The 16,958-nt window shown below is 30.9% G+C and overlaps 5 protein-coding genes across 25 annotated transcripts in view; 3 read left to right on the plus strand and 2 right to left on the minus strand.

The window, feature by feature from the left end:
* Window positions 1-92: 92 nt before the first annotated feature.
* Window positions 93-6,465, plus strand: l(3)76BDm (trafficking protein particle complex subunit 8 homolog l(3)76BDm). Its single transcript, XM_031975341.2, has 10 exons — window positions 93-249; window positions 481-922; window positions 1,001-1,246; window positions 1,310-1,813; window positions 1,940-2,459; window positions 2,742-2,927; window positions 3,018-3,758; window positions 3,841-4,000; window positions 4,098-5,172; window positions 5,255-6,465. The coding sequence occupies exons 1-10, from the start codon at window positions 93-95 to the stop codon at window positions 5,520-5,522; spliced, it is 4,299 nt and encodes a 1,432-aa protein (XP_031831201.1). The 3' UTR covers window positions 5,523-6,465.
* A 136-nt stretch (window positions 6,466-6,601) lies between these two features.
* Window positions 6,602-7,788, minus strand: LOC116426436 (dynein axonemal light chain 4). Its single transcript, XM_031975388.2, has 2 exons — window positions 7,620-7,788; window positions 6,602-7,354 (listed from the first exon to the last, which is right to left on the minus strand). The coding sequence occupies exons 1-2, from the start codon at window positions 7,677-7,679 to the stop codon at window positions 7,106-7,108; spliced, it is 309 nt and encodes a 102-aa protein (XP_031831248.1). The 5' UTR covers window positions 7,680-7,788; the 3' UTR covers window positions 6,602-7,105.
* LOC116426433 (putative cytosolic Fe-S cluster assembly factor CPIJ010948) lies at window positions 7,536-10,603 on the plus strand. Of its 8 annotated transcripts, none has more exons than XM_031975378.2 (8): window positions 7,536-7,631; window positions 8,456-8,527; window positions 8,601-8,696; window positions 8,785-8,940; window positions 9,019-9,289; window positions 9,374-9,622; window positions 9,692-10,069; window positions 10,152-10,603. In XM_031975378.2, the coding sequence occupies exons 1-8, from the start codon at window positions 7,551-7,553 to the stop codon at window positions 10,391-10,393; spliced, it is 1,545 nt and encodes a 514-aa protein (XP_031831238.2). In that variant the 5' UTR covers window positions 7,536-7,550; the 3' UTR covers window positions 10,394-10,603. The 8 variants fall into 8 exon arrangements, with proteins under 8 accessions (XP_031831238.2, XP_031831230.1, XP_031831233.1 ...); XM_031975370.2 differs by lacking the exon at window positions 7,536-7,631 and adding an exon at window positions 7,692-7,850; XM_031975373.2 differs by lacking the exon at window positions 7,536-7,631 and adding an exon at window positions 7,931-8,289.
* Window positions 10,461-13,469, minus strand: Josd (Josephin domain containing). 5 transcript variants are annotated; one of them, XM_031975383.2, is made up of 6 exons: window positions 13,329-13,469; window positions 12,811-13,010; window positions 12,515-12,729; window positions 12,232-12,412; window positions 11,895-12,145; window positions 11,196-11,697 (listed from the first exon to the last, which is right to left on the minus strand). In XM_031975383.2, the coding sequence occupies exons 2-6, from the start codon at window positions 12,862-12,864 to the stop codon at window positions 11,637-11,639; spliced, it is 762 nt and encodes a 253-aa protein (XP_031831243.1). In that variant the 5' UTR covers window positions 12,865-13,010; window positions 13,329-13,469; the 3' UTR covers window positions 11,196-11,636. The 5 variants fall into 5 exon arrangements, with proteins under 5 accessions (XP_031831246.1, XP_031831243.1, XP_031831242.1 ...); XM_031975382.2 differs by having other exon boundaries at window positions 13,179-13,429; XM_031975384.2 differs by having other exon boundaries at window positions 13,321-13,373.
* The window catches only part of LOC116426430 (Lipophorin receptor 2), a 100,730-nt gene continuing 97,162 nt past the window's right edge, over window positions 13,391-16,958 (plus strand). For 5 of the 10 annotated variants that reach the window (XM_076370332.1, XM_076370329.1, XM_076370333.1 and 2 more), the window contains exons 1-3: window positions 13,478-14,057; window positions 14,145-14,388; window positions 14,466-14,692. In XM_076370332.1, coding sequence (XP_076226447.1) covers window positions 13,985-14,057; window positions 14,145-14,388; window positions 14,466-14,692 — 544 coding nt within the window. In that variant the 5' untranslated portion in view covers window positions 13,478-13,984. Of the gene's footprint in view, window positions 14,058-14,144; window positions 14,389-14,465; window positions 14,693-14,775; window positions 16,232-16,958 lie in introns of those variants that run through there. The other 5 variants (XM_076370330.1, XM_031975379.2, XM_076370331.1 and 2 more) reach the window with 5 other exon arrangements.

The following is a 16,958-nucleotide window of genomic DNA, read 5'->3' on the forward strand; positions in this document are numbered from 1 at the left end:
AATGTAGCATCCAAAATGATTATCGTCGTATAATTCTATTTCTTAGTAATACGTAACCTCGATCACCTGAATAGAGCTTTATAGGAATTATCATGGCTCAGTGTAAGTTAACCCCTCGCGAATTTATAAATAATGCTTTTTCTCCGCAAATCGCTGTTGTATGTTCAACTGCAGCTGATGCCACTTGTCAAAAAAACAATTTATCATTCGTTGAGCTACTGCAACCATTCTGCAAATTAAATACTGAAGGTAAGCATTTTACGGTTATCTTTGAGTTCGTATTTCGAGTTTTGATAATTTTTCATTATTTTTTCATCCATCAGTAAATTTAAATTTATGCAATTAAAAATTTTAATTAAACGAAGTACTATCCATTTAATATCTTCCTGTTTTTCTTCAGTGTGATACATTTGTAGTAGGATATGTAATTGTATTTAGTGATTTAGTACTTTCTGTTAATATGCCTTTTCATTTTAATAGGTCATTTTAAAGATCCGCAGGGAAACATTGTAACAGTTAGAAGTCTTCGACTTTTTATACAAGATGTCAATGCTCATCCACCAGAACCAAATGTTGCTAAAAAAATGCTGAATGAAGCAGTTAGTTCAATGATATGTGAACATACAACTTTGATCCGAATTGGAACCACAGAGCTTGAAATACCTGTCTCAGTTTCTTGGTTCGAAGCATGGAGAGAAATGTTTCTGAGCATTCAATTCCCATCAGATCATGAATTTACCAAGCATTTTCTTGCTTGTATGATAGTTGTTTCTACAGCAGAGGACAATCCTTTGGAGAAAATACAAAATATGGGTGCACAGTTACATCAGAGTATACCTGGGAAATTGCCAAAATGGTTTAATAATAATACACTTAGATATTACATTCTAGTACATGATATTGTACAAGATGATAAGAACAAGTATTTATGCTTTTATTTTATTAATTTTTTGTATGTTAAATGCTATGAATTTTAAGTAATCATTTGCAATTTTTGTAGGGCTGAAGTAGTTTTTACAGAAATGAAAAATGTTTATGGTGCTAACAATTGTTTTTTATTACAAATGAATTCAAGACCACCAGGTCAAATTGATGACAATACTCATTTGCCAGATCCTTGGAGTCAATTTCTAGTGAAGCATTCAGATATATCTGGAGGTAGTGAACAAAGTAGCTCTCCTCGTACTCCTGCAGATACTAGTGGAGTTTCTTCTATGCCTAATGAAGTTTCCACTGATACAGAAAAGTATAATTTTTATCACGCTCCTTTAATTGTTTAAAGAATGCATATTTAAAGTCTATGTTTTAGGACAAGTCAAGCTGGAACACCAGTAGCTCCACAAAATTCTGTACTTCTTTCTCCAGATGTAAATAGTACTATTAATTTTTCTCCTGAAATATCTGAGTCTGCAAATATGCATTTAGAAGTTGGTCAAGAAGCTGTTTCTGTTACAATTCATCCTTTAAGTCCAACTATCGAGAAGACACAAAATCCAAGTTCTGTTGTACATACAAAAGGGCAAGCCATTAATAATACACCATTAAATGTAAATGTTTGGGCAGACTCTCCTAGTTATGTAACAACGCAACATGGTGCTAGATTATCTACACAAGATTTAGAAAGACTACGAACATTAATAACAGAATTCTGTTTAAAAAGTTTATTACCTTATGTAGAAAAGCAAATTGGTCTACTAAATGATGTAATATCAAATAAAAAAGGTGTCAGTAGATCACTTTTTAGTGCAACAAGACGATGGTTTGGAACGAATAAGCCTGGTATACCAGGACCTACTCCATCAAATGCTGTAATGTATGTTGTTTATCAATATTTATCACCATCCTTTTGAATAATCTTAAGTAATATAGTAGTAGATAAGAAAGAAATTGTAAAATTGCATATATAAATATATAAAGATCCAGCTTGTTTGGATTTCAGTTACACAACAGAATCTCCAGAATTACAATTGCGTCGCTTAGGTGACTTGTGTTTCATGTTCAGTCACTATTCACTTGCTTACCAAGCATATCATAGTGCAAAAAGAGATTTTGCAGCAGATCAGGCTTGGCTTTATTATGCGGGTGCTCTAGAAATGGCTGCTTTAAGTGCATTCATGCAAGGTGAAACTAATAGAAAAACTATTGAATATATGGATGATGCAATATTGACTTATTTGAACAGTTGTAAACAGCCACAGTTTGCAACAAGAGCAACGCTTCTCAGTGCCGAAAGTTTAAAAGGCAGGAGTTTATATGGAGAAGCTGCAAAACAATTAATTCGCATGACTAGCGAGGAATCAGACTTACGTTCAGCACTTTTATTAGAACAAGCAGCTTATTGTTTTATTGGGCCGAAAATGATGCGCAAATATGCATTTCATGCCGTTCTTGCTGGTCACAGATTCTCAAAGGCGGGTCAAAGAAAGCATTCGTTACGATGTTACGAACAGGCGTATCAGGTACTTTTAATTAGTTATCAATTAAAATATTGGGTTGATGCAAAAATTTTGATGAGTTTTTAAAAAGAAATGAAAAAAAGAACTCTCAACTCTTCGGTGACTAAATTAAAACTAAATAAAAACGAAGAAAGAAGTGTCCTTTACACATGTTACAATAATTTGAAAACATTTGCTTTGAAGAAAACAAATTTTTTATTAACCACGTACAAGAAACACCAAGATTTTTCATCAATCCAATAATGTAGCAATAAGAGTAATCCATATTTATATATCTGTTACTAGGTATATGATGGAAAAGGATGGTCATTAGCCGAAGATCATATACATTTTACTATTGGTAGACAGGCAGCATCATTGAAACAAGTTGGCGAAGCTGTTACAGCATTTGAAAAGTTGCTAAATGCTGAGAGTAAGCAAGCAGCTCCACAGCAGGCTACATTTTTACGTGAATTTTTACATATCCATAATGTATGTATTACATTTGTTATTGTTAATTACAGATAACTTCGCAATTCATGTATGCCATATTTCTTTTACACTAACTATTATATTCTACAGTTATTGTTACAGGAAGGTTTAGCAAATCGTTACGAGCTTCCTATCTTGCCTTTACCATTAATAGATAGTAATAATATAAAAGTATTATATGGTCCTACAGCTAGGCCCTATGAAAACAGTGTTCCAGCAAGTCATGTTTCATTTGATACTGAAGAATGCGATGATGTAAGATGGTCAAAAATGGAGGAAATGTTAATAACAGAAGCACAGGGGTCACCACCTATGATATTCAAACCACTAGTTGCATTATATTCCAAAACAAGTAATAACAGTGTGAAACCAAATGCAATTTTGAACGAACCAGTGCATTTTTTTATTGAATTATATAATCCGTTACATATACCATTGCCACTATCTAATATCAGATTATTATGGTTGTTCACTTCTGCTGATAAACAAATTACAAATGACATGAACTCAACAGAGAATTTAAAATTGGTAGAAACGCAAACAATAGAAAAAATTATTTTGCAACCAGTTTGTAAACAGTATATTATGTTGTATCTTATACCAAAACAAGTAGGAGAGTTAAAAGTGTTAGGCTTAGGGTATGATTTATCTAATCCAGCACTTGCAGTAGACATGCCAATTGTTAATCCAACATTAGCTATTTCTGGAAAAAGGTTATTTGAAATTAGGGGTCCTAAATTAAAAAATGTTAAAGAAAAGCCTGGTGCAAATTTGTATGGTGTAGATTATAGATTGGAAATGAATGTTATTGAAAAAACACCATGTATGCAGGTATTTGAAATAATACTTTGAAATGCAGTTACTTGTAAAAGTTTAATATTTCTATTATTTAATTATATAAATTTACTTTTAGGTTTTCTTTAGTAACTTATCTTCAAAACTATTATGTGGTGAAATTCAAAAAGTAAATGTTAAATTAAAGAATGTAGGAAATGCACCACTGACAAATGTGTATTTAGCGTCTACAGATGCAAAACTGTTTTCATTAGGAGACAAGCATATAAATGTACAAGGTAAATTTATTTGATATATTTTATACAACTTTTAAGTATAAGATTATAAAATAATTAATTCACTAATTTATATTATTTACATTGATTCTTATTTCAGAGCATTCAGTGAAAAAAAATAAATTGACAACAAAAATTTCATTACCTTTTGATAATGATACATTAAATGTTGGAGAGTTTTGTACAATACCGTTATGGATACGAGCGCCACATGAAAAAGGAAATCATCGTTTAGACTTACTTTTTTACTACGAGAACGTTGATCCTAAAAGTGTAGTAAGGCATCGACTTTGCAGACATACGTGGCATTTCATGGTTTTGGATTCCATACAAATCAGTGCAGTCGCGTCGAGAAGTGTATTATTTAAAAATGTTTCACCCACTTTAAACCTAATTGTTTGCGTTAAGAATGCAAATCACGTTCATGATTCCATTATGAACGAAATTATATTGTCCAAAGTTCTGTTTCAAAGCGATATGTGGTCTGTATTCAGTTCATCTGTCCTTCCAAGTGACATTAAAATAGAACCTCAAGAAGTGTTTCATTTAATGCTGAAGTTAAGGAAAAAGTCCGAGGGCGAGTCAGTATTTTCTCATGTGTCCTTAACTCAAGAAACTAATAGTACAACATTAGATGTGAATTATCCTTACATCAGTTTTATACAAAGAAGACATATTCCACCATTGGATGTAAATGAAAATTCGGTTGAAATGCAACAACAATTTCAACGATTGTCACAAAATATAGAACAGTCACATCTATCAACCGCTGTGTCCTTACATTCTACTTTAATTCTTCAATGGCAAGCAAAGGTGGTTGAAGGTGGTACTATTTCTAGACAAGCGATTGGCCAACATCATCTTGACCTTGAATATTTGAATAAAACATATAAACATCCCAAAGAAATTCAAGTTGAGCCCAATGAGTATGGCGCACGCTTGAAAATATTTGGGCCGGATAAAAATGTACCCGATTGGTTAACTGTAACTAGTAAAGAACAACTTTTAGAAACGGAATTTTTGAAGAACGTCGTATCTTTTTCATTAAGTCACGATAGACAAATCACTCATAATTTCAATCAAAACCGTCTGTGTTTCGTTCCAGTAATGATGTACATACAGAATCATTTAGAGTCACAAATCGATATTAAAGTAAATACAATAGGTACTAGCAGGTAAATCACACACTAAACTATATTCAAAATTATATAAACACAAATTTCACAGATATTTTAATTATTTTATTCTTTCTTTCAGTGGATCACATCTTCCAAATATAAAATCGCAGTTATATTCTCCACAAGCTTCTACATTTTATAGATACGCATGTCATTCGGCAATTTCTTCTCATATAGGACCACTTACCAGCAATACTGTAAAATTACAAGCTGTACTTCCAGCCCCTGGAACGTATGATTTAGCAGCGCGTGTAGAAGTCTCTGTAAGAGTTGTAAATACTAGAGAATTCATCTTACAGAAGTGGAAAATGGAAAGCATATGTATTATTAATGGTGACAGTAAATAATTAAGAAGCATAAAAGCATTATTATTATTAGTAATATCAAGTAATGTAATAAATTTATTTCATTTATGTAATTTAAAATCATTCCTTGATGCTATGTAAATATCTAGTACAGGTCAAATTATTACTATTATATCTTTACTTATAAATTTAATGTGTATTATTTAACAGATCCCAGATTTTCTTTTTTTTTAATTTGTTACAGTGCTGTTTATAGTATACATCAGAGATGGAATAGTCCAATCTAAAAGATTATCATAAATTATATTATTATAAATCAGTACATTAAAGTTATTTTACGTAAAAATAAGATTAATTGCGATATATATCAAATAAGTGTCAAAATTGAATTGTGGAAACAAAACAATGTTATGAATATATTTTCTGAATTAGCATTTCCCATGTTTTAAAATAACATAAGAAGAAAAATGTATAGATTAATAATTATGAAATGCTGTAAACAATAAATACTTCAAACTTAAAAACTAAATGATAAATTTCTTACAATAAAAAATTTCAATTATAATATGCAAATATGTATTAATAGAATAATGTTGTAGATACAGAAGTAAATATTTAACACTTAATAAGAATCATATTAAATACTGAATCAATTATGCACAATATATGTAAATAATATGAAGCTATTTTTTAACAGACTATGTAATTTCAAGACTTGTTGAATTATTATCCATGATTATACATAAAACATATACAATTTTTATAAAACAGCGGGAACCATTAAAAATAAAAACCCAATGAATTCTGAGGAAATCATAGTAATAACACTTTCCACTATTATTTATATATGATACTTTATATTTTGTACAATTAACAGCACACAACAGTATTGCTAAATATTTTTACATAAATGAATAAAGAAATATAAAATATTAATTTGTATAAATAATTAATTATACATACTTATTATAAATGTGTAAATTGTTATGCGTATGGAATACATACAGATGTGCATACAAGCACATGCAACAATACTGATATTTTGACATAGCATTATCTGTACACAATAATTTACATTTTGTATAGTTCATATCAAATAACTTCTGGCAACATGGTTCCTGAGTTAAGTTATGACAGTAGTTACATAATAGTCAATTTAAATTATGTAGTAGATATTAACAAAATAATCATGTTATTTTATAAAGAAATAAAATAATTATATAACAAAAATAAAATTAATATATTAGACAAATATTCAATATTTTATAAAATTTCTATAATGTAAATGAATATTTCCTTTTCCCATATACACATATACTTTTCCGTTAGTAGAAAAATTATAAATTTCTTCTTATTTGTTCTTATTCATGAGAGCATTTAAAGTATATGTATATAAATATATATAAATGTACTTGCATATAAATTTCAATGCTTAATGTAAAATATGAGTCTCTAAATACATACATTCGTCACGTTGGTTCAATACATTTGTTTATACAATTTTTTAATTTGCTATTTCAAGCATAAATCGTTTTATGTAAAGTTAATATTTTTTTTAACTATTGCAATACAATTTGTACGTTCGTTTGTGCATCGATAAAACATTGCAGTTTTTGTAAATTTAACTATGCTGATTTCCATATGCATATTGCTAAATTTCCAGCACAATACATGTATAGTAAGTGCTTCAGCTGATAAGTTATTTCAAATCCATAGCCCTCGCCCACAACTGTGTGCCATGAAGCACCGAACTTCTTATCCATCGTCTCTTTGATCATACGAGAAACACTTTCGTAATTGTCCGCGTATTTTTCAGCCGCTGTAACGCACAACTCCATTGCTTCTTGTTTCATTTCATCTGACATATCACATTTCTGAAAATATAATTATTTAAATGTATGATAATCAACTGAACTTATAACTTAATTTTATAGAAATAACTCCCGTTTAAGAACAAAAATTTAATAATATGTTCCTAAATTATTCTATAATAATAATAATAATACCACAACAAAAAGATATAATTTCGAAACTATTTTTTTCGTAATAACTATTATTGATTAAACCCCGATGACAGTAGTTAGATATATTTTTTACAAAATATGTAATTACCATTTACATACAATTTATTTTACTTACTCTGCAAAGTGGGTATGTATGTAAAATTTTAACGATATCATCTTTCTTTACTTCAGTCATCTTTCAAATCAAAATTTCATAAAAATAGTGACAGGTACTGCTCCTGTTTGAGAGACAAAGTAGAATTTGCCATCTTCCAGGCGCATGTTTAACCCTCAACCCTTAAGACAGAGGTTCTCAAATTCTAGCATATCTGCAGGGGTTTCCTTCATCAAATTATACTTATTTGAAGTAAAATATTTTGTAATTTTACTATAATCTGGAGTATATTTGATTAATTATATATGATACATATGATATTTTTACATTCATTTATTAAATAATTTATACTTGTAATTATATGTTCACACATGTGATCTTTGTATTTGTCACAATAAAAGCTTTTGTTCCTGTCATTCAAACTTATAAAACAAAATGCGTAAAATATATTTGATCGTTATAAATTCTTAAATGTTTTCAAAGTTTAATTGTTTACATTCAGAAGTAGACTTAAGAAAGCATTATTTAACATAGTGATTGAAAGTGGGGTTATATTTTCCGTCTAAAAAAGTGATTATCAGATCCAAAAAATTAAAAGATTTTATAAGAGTTTTAAGTAATGCATGTAACAGTATAATTGATGTATCATTTTGTCTTTTAACATAATAAAAAGTTAGGTATCATACAAATTGTATGTATTTATAATTGGAAAATATTAAAATGAATTAATACATAATTCTAATAAATCTTTAGGTTATTTAACAAAAAATTTGTTTTTCTTTAAAGATTAAAACTTTGCGTTGTGAACTTTGAAAATATTCTTAAAGTATGATCGTAATAAATAATTATTTTTTCAGACAAAAATGACATCTCGGTTCAGCGGGGCTTTGCAATTAACAAATCTGGACGATTTTATTACTCCGTCACAGGTATTTACTTTAATCTTTATTTCTTTTTTTATGTATACCATTTTTTTACATGTAATTTCTTTCTGTAAATAAGGAATGTATTAAACCCATTGAAATTCAAGCATCAAAAAGGAAAACTGGAGCAAAAATAAAAATAGAGGAAGATGGTACACCTTCAGTACTAAATGAAGTATATTATTTAATTATATTTATATCAAAGTATTGTCATCGCATATCAATGTTATTTCACATTGTTTTATTTATAATGTATTTGTTAGATTGGACAACGTGAAAAGTTGCAAAAAGTTGAAATCACACTTGCTGATTGTTTAGCTTGCAGTGGTTGTATCACGTCTGCAGAGGGTGTATTAGTAACACAACAAAGTCAAGAAGAACTTTTACGAGTATTTAGGGATAAAGTTTCTCAGTGTCAAGTAATAACTATTAAAACAAAAATCATTGATATTATATTATGTATGAATTAGAAGTAATATTTTTTATGCATTTTTCAGAATGTAAATAATACATGTTCCATGTACATACTTGTTAGCCTCTCTGTACAAGCAATATTGTCCATAGCAGAACGTTATAGTCTCAATCCAGAAGAAGCATTACATAAACTCGCTGGTTATTTTTATGAATTAGGAGCAGATTCAGTTTTGGACATGACTGTAGCTGATGATTTTGCGCTTCTAGAGTCAGCTAAAGAATTTGTAGAACGTTATAAAGCAGCTAAAGGAGGTGTAGATAATCATTTGCCAATGTTATCTTCTTCTTGCCCAGGTAATACATTTAATAAAAAACAACACAGAATATTAATGTTTTACAAATTTAATGGTTCTAAGATTTACATATATTTAAACATAGGTTGGGTGTGCTATGCTGAAAAGACCCATGGTAATTTCATACTTCCATACATTAGTGTAACAAAATCTCCCCAACAGATTATGGGATCATTAGTTAAATATTATTTAGCCGAAACTATGGGTCTTTTACCAGACCAAGTGTACCATGTTACTCTAATGCCTTGTTATGATAAGAAATTGGAAGCATCTAGAGAAGACTTTTACAATCGGGATAGAAAATCTAGAGATGTAGATTGCGTAATAACTCCAAGTATGTATTTAAAATTTTACTTGTAATATAAATACCTACATGTATTTTATATTCATTTTGTATTTGTAGTTGAACTAGAACAAATGCTTAATGAATCCAATACAGTCTTAAATGAAGTAAAAGAGAGAGAGATTAAAAGGCCGTTTGGATCACAAATTGATAATTTGGAAAACGATCTATATAGCCATAGTGGTTCTGGATCTGGTGGTTATGCAGACTTTATTTTCCGTTATGCTGTGAAACATTTGTTCGGAGAAAATGATGTACATGTTGAATTTAAAAACCTCAGAAATCCCGACTTCCGAGAAGCAGTGTTTCAAAGGGATGGAAAAGTACTTTTAACATTTGCTATTGTTAATGGATTTAGAAACATACAAAATCTTGTGCAAAAATTAAAGCGACAAAAGTGTACATATGATTATGTTGAAGTTATGGCTTGTCCTTGTGGTAAGTACATCTATATATGTGTATATATATATTAGTGTAAAGGTAAGATACCTTTATTCATATATGTCAATTTAATTAATAGGATGTCTTAACGGAGGAGCACAAATTAGACCCTTAAATAATATCCAACCTCGCGAGTTGGCATTAAAATTAGAATCTACATATCATGAACTTCCTCAAAGCGATCCTAATAAAAATCAGATTATTCAAAACCTCTATAGAACTTGGTTAGGAGGAGATTCTACCAATAAAGTCTTAGCATTCTTCCACACACAGTACCATGAAATTAAAAAAATGAATACAGCTCTTGCAATAAAATGGTAGTTACACATTGTATTATTATTTCACTATATACAGGTGGGGTTCTAACAATTTTTATAATTATGAAATCTGTACTTCATAAATTTTTAATATGTAATCTATGTACATTAAAAAATTGTATAAATAGTTCATAACATAAAAGTTTGTTATTAAATTGAAATTAAAATGTAATCACGACTCTGTTATAATAATAATTATGTTGTATTATTTAAACAGTAGGTTTATTGCATACAACTATTTCACAAGAAGTAAAACATATAGCACAACGAATATAAACTATGTTTTTATAAAACAATTACTTTATGAATAAGTTTTTTCCACTATAATGCTAAAATGTACAAGAAATATAAAATAGAAAATTGTTTACATACCAATTTGTTTATCACATTTACATAGTAATATTATTTATTTGAAGTGCAAAAGATTGTCTTTCATATTATCTTATATTGTTTTATGCAAAAATCTAACGTGACTTGTAAGTACTACCTCCGTTCTAAAATAAATGTCTACATTATGTACTTTTATTATGCATAAATGGAATACTTACTTTTGAACAGAGGGAGTAATAAGTATTAAGAGAACAATTGTCATTTCAGGAAAAAGTGATATAGTTGTTGCTTAACAATGTAAATATGTATAGTATGTAATTGTAATTGCACATAGTATACAATAACAGCCTATAATATTTATATATGTATATAAAATAAGTGAATACTATTTTTTAATATATAAGACTATGTAAGTAAATTAATTACTTAAAATAGTGTAGTTTTTAACTAATAATACTGATGAAATCCTTATAAATAATACAGACATGTAAATAGAAACATTATAAATATTAATACTCTTAAAATAGTTACACTTCATATTATGATATTCATTTGAAATAAGAGTTTACTATACACAGTTATTAATGATACCTCACATTATATTTCAATTTTGCTTAAACCGATTGTATATGACAAATATTAACTTATCTTTATAGTTATAATAAAAATAACATGTAAAAGTCTTGTTACAAGTTCATCAAATCAACGATTGGTGATACATAATTTTATATATATATTTCAACATTAAAATTTTCTTTGTTTCTTTAAAACTTGATTGAAAAATATAAACATAATTATAATATAAAATACAACCGTATTTTAAATAAATATAAATCTATTAGCATAATATATTAACACAAATAAAAATTAAATTATCTTTTTGGTTCTATTATACATAAAAATGTATACACAGTTTTTCAATTCCCTGGAATCATAAGTTCTTGATCTATTGTCATTTTCATTCTAAATTTATTTGGCCTGAAGCATAAAATACATAACTTAAAGAAATTAACACGTTCACTGCCCCAGCTATTTAACATACAATTTCCACTCACACTTACCACAAAAGAATAAATTTAACACAGACTATACATTATATGTAAACCTGACAGAAAAAATGACCATACATCACATACATGCACAAAACAGTGAACGTGTTAAAGAACTTTAATTACCTAGAGTTTTTATTATCTAAAGATTCTTCATTTTCATTCATTTCTTTAGATTCCTCTTTCATTAAATTTACATCCGTATAAACATCTTCAATGTATGTTATTGAATTATGATCTACATTAATCCCTTCTTTGTTTGCATACGTATTCAATAACCATCCTTGATTACTGCCTATTTCTGTTGACACAACAAGAAACAACTCTTTTTCTTTACTGTCTATCTGGTCCTTTAGATACACAAGCAAATCGTGGTCCTATTATCATATTAACTTTTACTTAATATATTACTTTCCTTATGTTACTTTTAATACAGAAAATCAGTTAAATGTTTTTTACTGACCTTTCCTATGAGTTGTGGAGAATCCAGTTTGGAATCAAGATTATAAAAGGCACCATGAATTTTTTTCAGGGCAATCCAATGACGTCTTTTTAAAGGAAGTAACACAAAACCTAATTTATACTCTGTAGGTACGTTTAATATGAAACCTTCAATATTGTCTAAACATAGACATTTAGGATCTCTAAAAACGCATTATAAATTCACAATTAAAAATTTCTTTGTAATTCAAGAATTTACACTTATGAAATATCATATTATTTTTAATTACTTTCTGTTAACAAACCTGCGTTTATCAAACCAAACTGCTTCACGTCCCTTTTGTTGTAATGCTGCCATAATAACATTAATATCATAATTACCAAGACCTAACAATGACTTATGAGGATTAATCCATACATCTGGACTTAAATTGTAACAAATCTTATCTAATTCTTGTTTACTAAATCCTCTTTCTTGAAACAAATTGTTTAACGCATGTAAAGCACAAAGTTCTTTTACCTATAAAAAAATGATAAAAATTATAGTATAAAGGTTAATATAGTTTCATAAGCTTACAGGTAAAAACATTTAATGAATTACTTGTCTTTCATGGTATATAGATCCAATCATATCAGCTGTTGTATTTGCAACCATTTTGTTTACATAATTTTTTTCTGTGTGATATTAGCAATTTTATTAGTATTTCAACTGCATTGCTCACTATGATTTTTATTGCATAACAAAATTTAAAACGCTTTGCAGTAAAATATCATTTATTCATAATTTTCAATAGCTGTTAACTGTGTCAAAAAAATCAAGTAATTGTCAATTAGAAATTAATCATTCATAAGACAATTATAGTCAAAATATATATTACGGACAAAAACAAATATTGTCACTACAAAATACACTATAATTTTATAACAGATCAATGAAAAGTATTGCCGACAAACATCGATACAACATACGTGCTACTTGTTTGCGTTCATTCATAATTATAATTTGTTAGATATTCGTAAGACAGGTTTATGATTACATTTCCTTGTGTTATTCGAAAATGCTAGTATTCAATGACAATACGCAGTTGACACATAAAATATTTTAGCTTACTGGCTTACTTAATGCTACAAGGTGGGTATTACAGTTGGGGATTTTTAGACTAGCAACTAGATTGTTATTGCAGGTGTCGACTAGTTTCCCTCAAGCTAGTGACCTGATCAGGGGTTCCCCTATTACCTCTACTTTAGGAGCTTCCCGAGTTGTTAAGTAGATAAGTGAGCAGCTCTGTGTTCAGTACAAAATAGGTGAAAGTAGGTATGGAAAGGGTAACTCTCGCGAGGGGAAAAACCCTAGAGAACTTGTTAGCTCTCAGTTCGACACCTGTGTATATTGTACTATATGTTACTATTGCTAAAAGCGCAAACTTTTACTGATATCTGACGCTTCTATTTTAACTAATGTTCAAATTGCTTGAATTTAAATTAGAAATTTTATTTTACGATTGTATTACATAATTATAATGTTATTGCACTTTTTGATTATGAACAGTGCATACATGTATGAATTTAATAAAAATGTTAATATTAGTTAACCTATAAAATATTAGAAATCACATTGAATGGTTAAGTTAAAAGTCTGTATAGGAATATGATTGTATTTCGAATTTAAACAGTAAAATTTATAAAAATGTTAGAAAAATCATTAGAAAAATTAGGATTTACTACATTTAAATTACTTTATTCTTAGATAAGATTTTTTTATATATATATTTAAAATGGATATTGAATACAAATTTATAAGAGAAATAGATTGTAAGCAAGGAGCTGTGCGGTCTGTACGATTTAGTGGTATGTACTGTTTTGTGTCAGTTTTTTATATTTAATATGGATTTTTTTTATCAAGAGATATGAATTTTCATCAAAAATATTTTTTAGTTGATGGTACGTACTGTTTAACTTGTGGATCTGATAGAAAATTGAAATTATGGAATCCGCACAGAGGAGTTGCTTTAAAAACGTATGGAGGACATGGAGATGAAGTAATGGATGCTTGTGCATCTTGCGATAGTAGTCAAATTGTTTCATGTGGATTAGATAAATCAGTGATTCTTTGGGATGTTGCAACTGGAACCTTGGTTCGTCGTTTAAGAGGTCATGCAGGTCCTGTCAATACAGTAAGGTGAATACATACACAAATGTATTTTATGTATTTATGTAGCCCAAATATAATAAGATAGATTCTCTTTCAAATATTAGATTTAATGAAGAATCTACTATGGCCATTTCTGGATCAAGAGATAACTCAGTTATGTGTTGGGACGTACGTTCTAAAGTCCCAGAACCTGTGCAATGTTTAGGAGAAGCTAAAGATTCTATTTCCAGTGTTAAGGTATCAGATCACGAAATTTTGACAGCGTCATTTGATGGGAAGATACGCAGATATGACATCCGCGTTGGTGAAATGTATGAAGATTATATGGGAGGTTAGCAAATAACATATTACGTTTATAAAAAGAATAAGTACCCCAAATGTATACTGTAATTAAGTATAATAGAAATATTGTAGATGCAGTGACATGTGCTAGTTTCACAAGAGATGGTCAATGCATAGTGGTTAGTTGTGCAGATGCTGTAGTTAGATTAATGGACAAAGACTCAGGAGAGTTACTTGGAGAATTCACAGGTCACGTAGCAGATAATTTATGCTTGGAATCAAGCGTTGATATTCACGATACTCATATTCTTTCTGGTTCAGCTGATGGAAAGTTGTGGATATGGGACCTAGTTTCTCAGAAAGTTGTTGCAAAACTTTCAGGTATTAAACCTACAAAACATCCAATAGTGTCCTTGTGCGTTCATCCGCAAACCAACTGTTTCTTAGCTGCTAACGGACCAACCATTTTAATGTGGAATGCTGTGTCTTTGGTGCAGGAATAATATTTTATAAAGAAACTTCTATTATGTATATTCTCAATCACAAGTACAACGTTATATTGTAAAATAAAGTTAATCGTTAATTTTTTTTACTGTATACAGAGTACGTTTTAATGATAACAAATAGTGCTAATGCAAATCTCGCGATATACGATATTCAAGAATTCGTTTCCATAAACTTTCGCGACGTTACCGCAGTCAACACATGAGTCTGTTACCTGTACATGAAAGAAATAGAACATGCTTAGGTTAAGCTGGGTCTTGGCATACAGTTAAAGAAACAGGCTACGAGTACGCACGTAGCGTAACTTCAGTACGAGCAGGACAGAGAGAGGAGAATACCATTGAAAGAAGAGAAACGGGAGGGAGCACTTGCGCGCGCAGGTGGCGCGATATCGGTGCGTCAGAATCAGTGGTTGCCGCCGTCTCGCCCGGGTGAGGGAAAGAAAAAGAGAGAAAGAGGGAACAGTACTGTGCAGCGAAGGGAAATAGAATAGCTGCGCAGGAGTAAGAAAGGACGACGGATCCGTATTACGAATGAGAAAGACAGACGAAAAGAGGGAGCAAGAGATATACAGCGAGAGACACGGAGGTGCTCGTACACGGGGCGGGCCTGCCAGTCTCAACCACTTCGTGGAGTACACTTTTTATTCTGTATTCGAGCACGCAGCCACTCTCAATTGTCGGCTGTTTGCACCTACACAATCGAGGATCCGTGACTCGCCCGATGCAGAATAGAGGCTATTGGACCGCGTGGTTTCGCCAGACTTTACTGGTAATCGGTCAGCACACTGTGAGTGAGGATTGTTGATGTTGTTGTTGTTGATCGATCCCTCCCGGCTTGCCGGCTGTCAAAGTCACCGGAAACACTGAAATCGTGGACCAAGAGAATCGCGAACGCAAGCCGAATTCAAGAATCTCGGTGTCAGTGGCAGTGGTAGAGAGTGTAGTGGAAGATACAAAGGAAACGGGTGTGTGAGGAAAGAGGGTTGTTATGGGGCGAAGCTGTCGTCTGCTGGTACTTTCGCCGCTGCACTTGCTGACTATATTCGGCTTCCTCGCGGCGGCTGATGCTTTCTCCACTGACAGTAAGTCGCATTTTTCGAATGTCGGATCCCACCTAAAACAGAGAAAGTGCAAGGTGAACGGGAGCGGAATTTTTTTCTTTTGAGAAATTCACGCGATCGCGCGACATTTGTTGATTGACTGAGTATACGTGTATGGGGATGTGCCATGCGCCGGGTGTCGCTTACATAATCGACATATTCCGCGTGCATTTTTCGACGACACGTTCCTGTGAATACGGTCGACGTAGGACGCGGGAAACGAGGACAGTCTCCAATGTAAAAGAATATATCTGACACGCGAGCTCAATATCTCCGCGATCTCTACGAGGGGGATGCTGGTGGCGTGGAGAGGTTGGTCTCTCTGTAAATGGGGGAAGACCGCGATAGATGGAAGCACGTGAAGATCTCGCAACAACTGTGCTCCTCATCCGGTAGGATCAGGGGTATTCTTGAAAACTCCCGTACAGAGAACAGCAGTGTTAGATACACATCACTGAATTTTTCATTTCGTTTCCCATTTATCTGTTGTAATTCTTACGGACAATAGAGACGTTCGCGACGGAAATTTATTTCCACACTTTTAGAGGATACCTCGAGAGCTTTTATTTTCGCCGCGCCGGGAACAAAAGATGAAGCTTGTAAATGCGAAACTTTTCTTTTCAGGGGAAAAAGCATCCGTAGAATAATTGATGTATTTCATTGGATGACCGGGAATTGTATATTTTTGTTATTCGATATTAAAAAAATA

The sequence above is a fragment of the Nomia melanderi genome, chromosome 8 (genome assembly GCF_051020985.1).
Source record: "Nomia melanderi isolate GNS246 chromosome 8, iyNomMela1, whole genome shotgun sequence".
Taxonomy (NCBI): Eukaryota; Metazoa; Arthropoda; class Insecta; order Hymenoptera; family Halictidae; genus Nomia; species Nomia melanderi.

Coding starts and splice junctions, on each gene's coding strand:
- LOC116426436 (XM_031975388.2), bottom strand. CDS start 7,679: ATGACTGAAGTAAAGAAAGATGATATCGTTAAAATTTTACATACATAC. Junction 7,355..7,619: donor ATACATACCCACTTTGCAGA/GTAAGTAAAATA, acceptor TTATATTTTCAG/AAATGTGATATGTCAGATGA.
- LOC116426433 (XM_031975370.2), top strand. CDS start 7,764: ATGTTTAACCCTCAACCCTTAAGACAGAGGTTCTCAAATTCTAGCATA. Junction 8,528..8,600: donor ATTTTATTACTCCGTCACAG/GTATTTACTTTA, acceptor TCTGTAAATAAG/GAATGTATTAAACCCATTGA. Junction 8,697..8,784: donor CACCTTCAGTACTAAATGAA/GTATATTATTTA, acceptor TGTATTTGTTAG/ATTGGACAACGTGAAAAGTT.
- Josd (XM_031975383.2), bottom strand. CDS start 12,864: ATGGTTGCAAATACAACAGCTGATATGATTGGATCTATATACCATGAA. Junction 12,146..12,231: donor CTCCACAACTCATAGGAAAG/GTCAGTAAAAAA, acceptor ATATGATAATAG/GACCACGATTTGCTTGTGTA. Junction 11,698..11,894: donor TTAGATAATAAAAACTCTAG/GTAATTAAAGTT, acceptor TTTATGCTTCAG/GCCAAATAAATTTAGAATGA.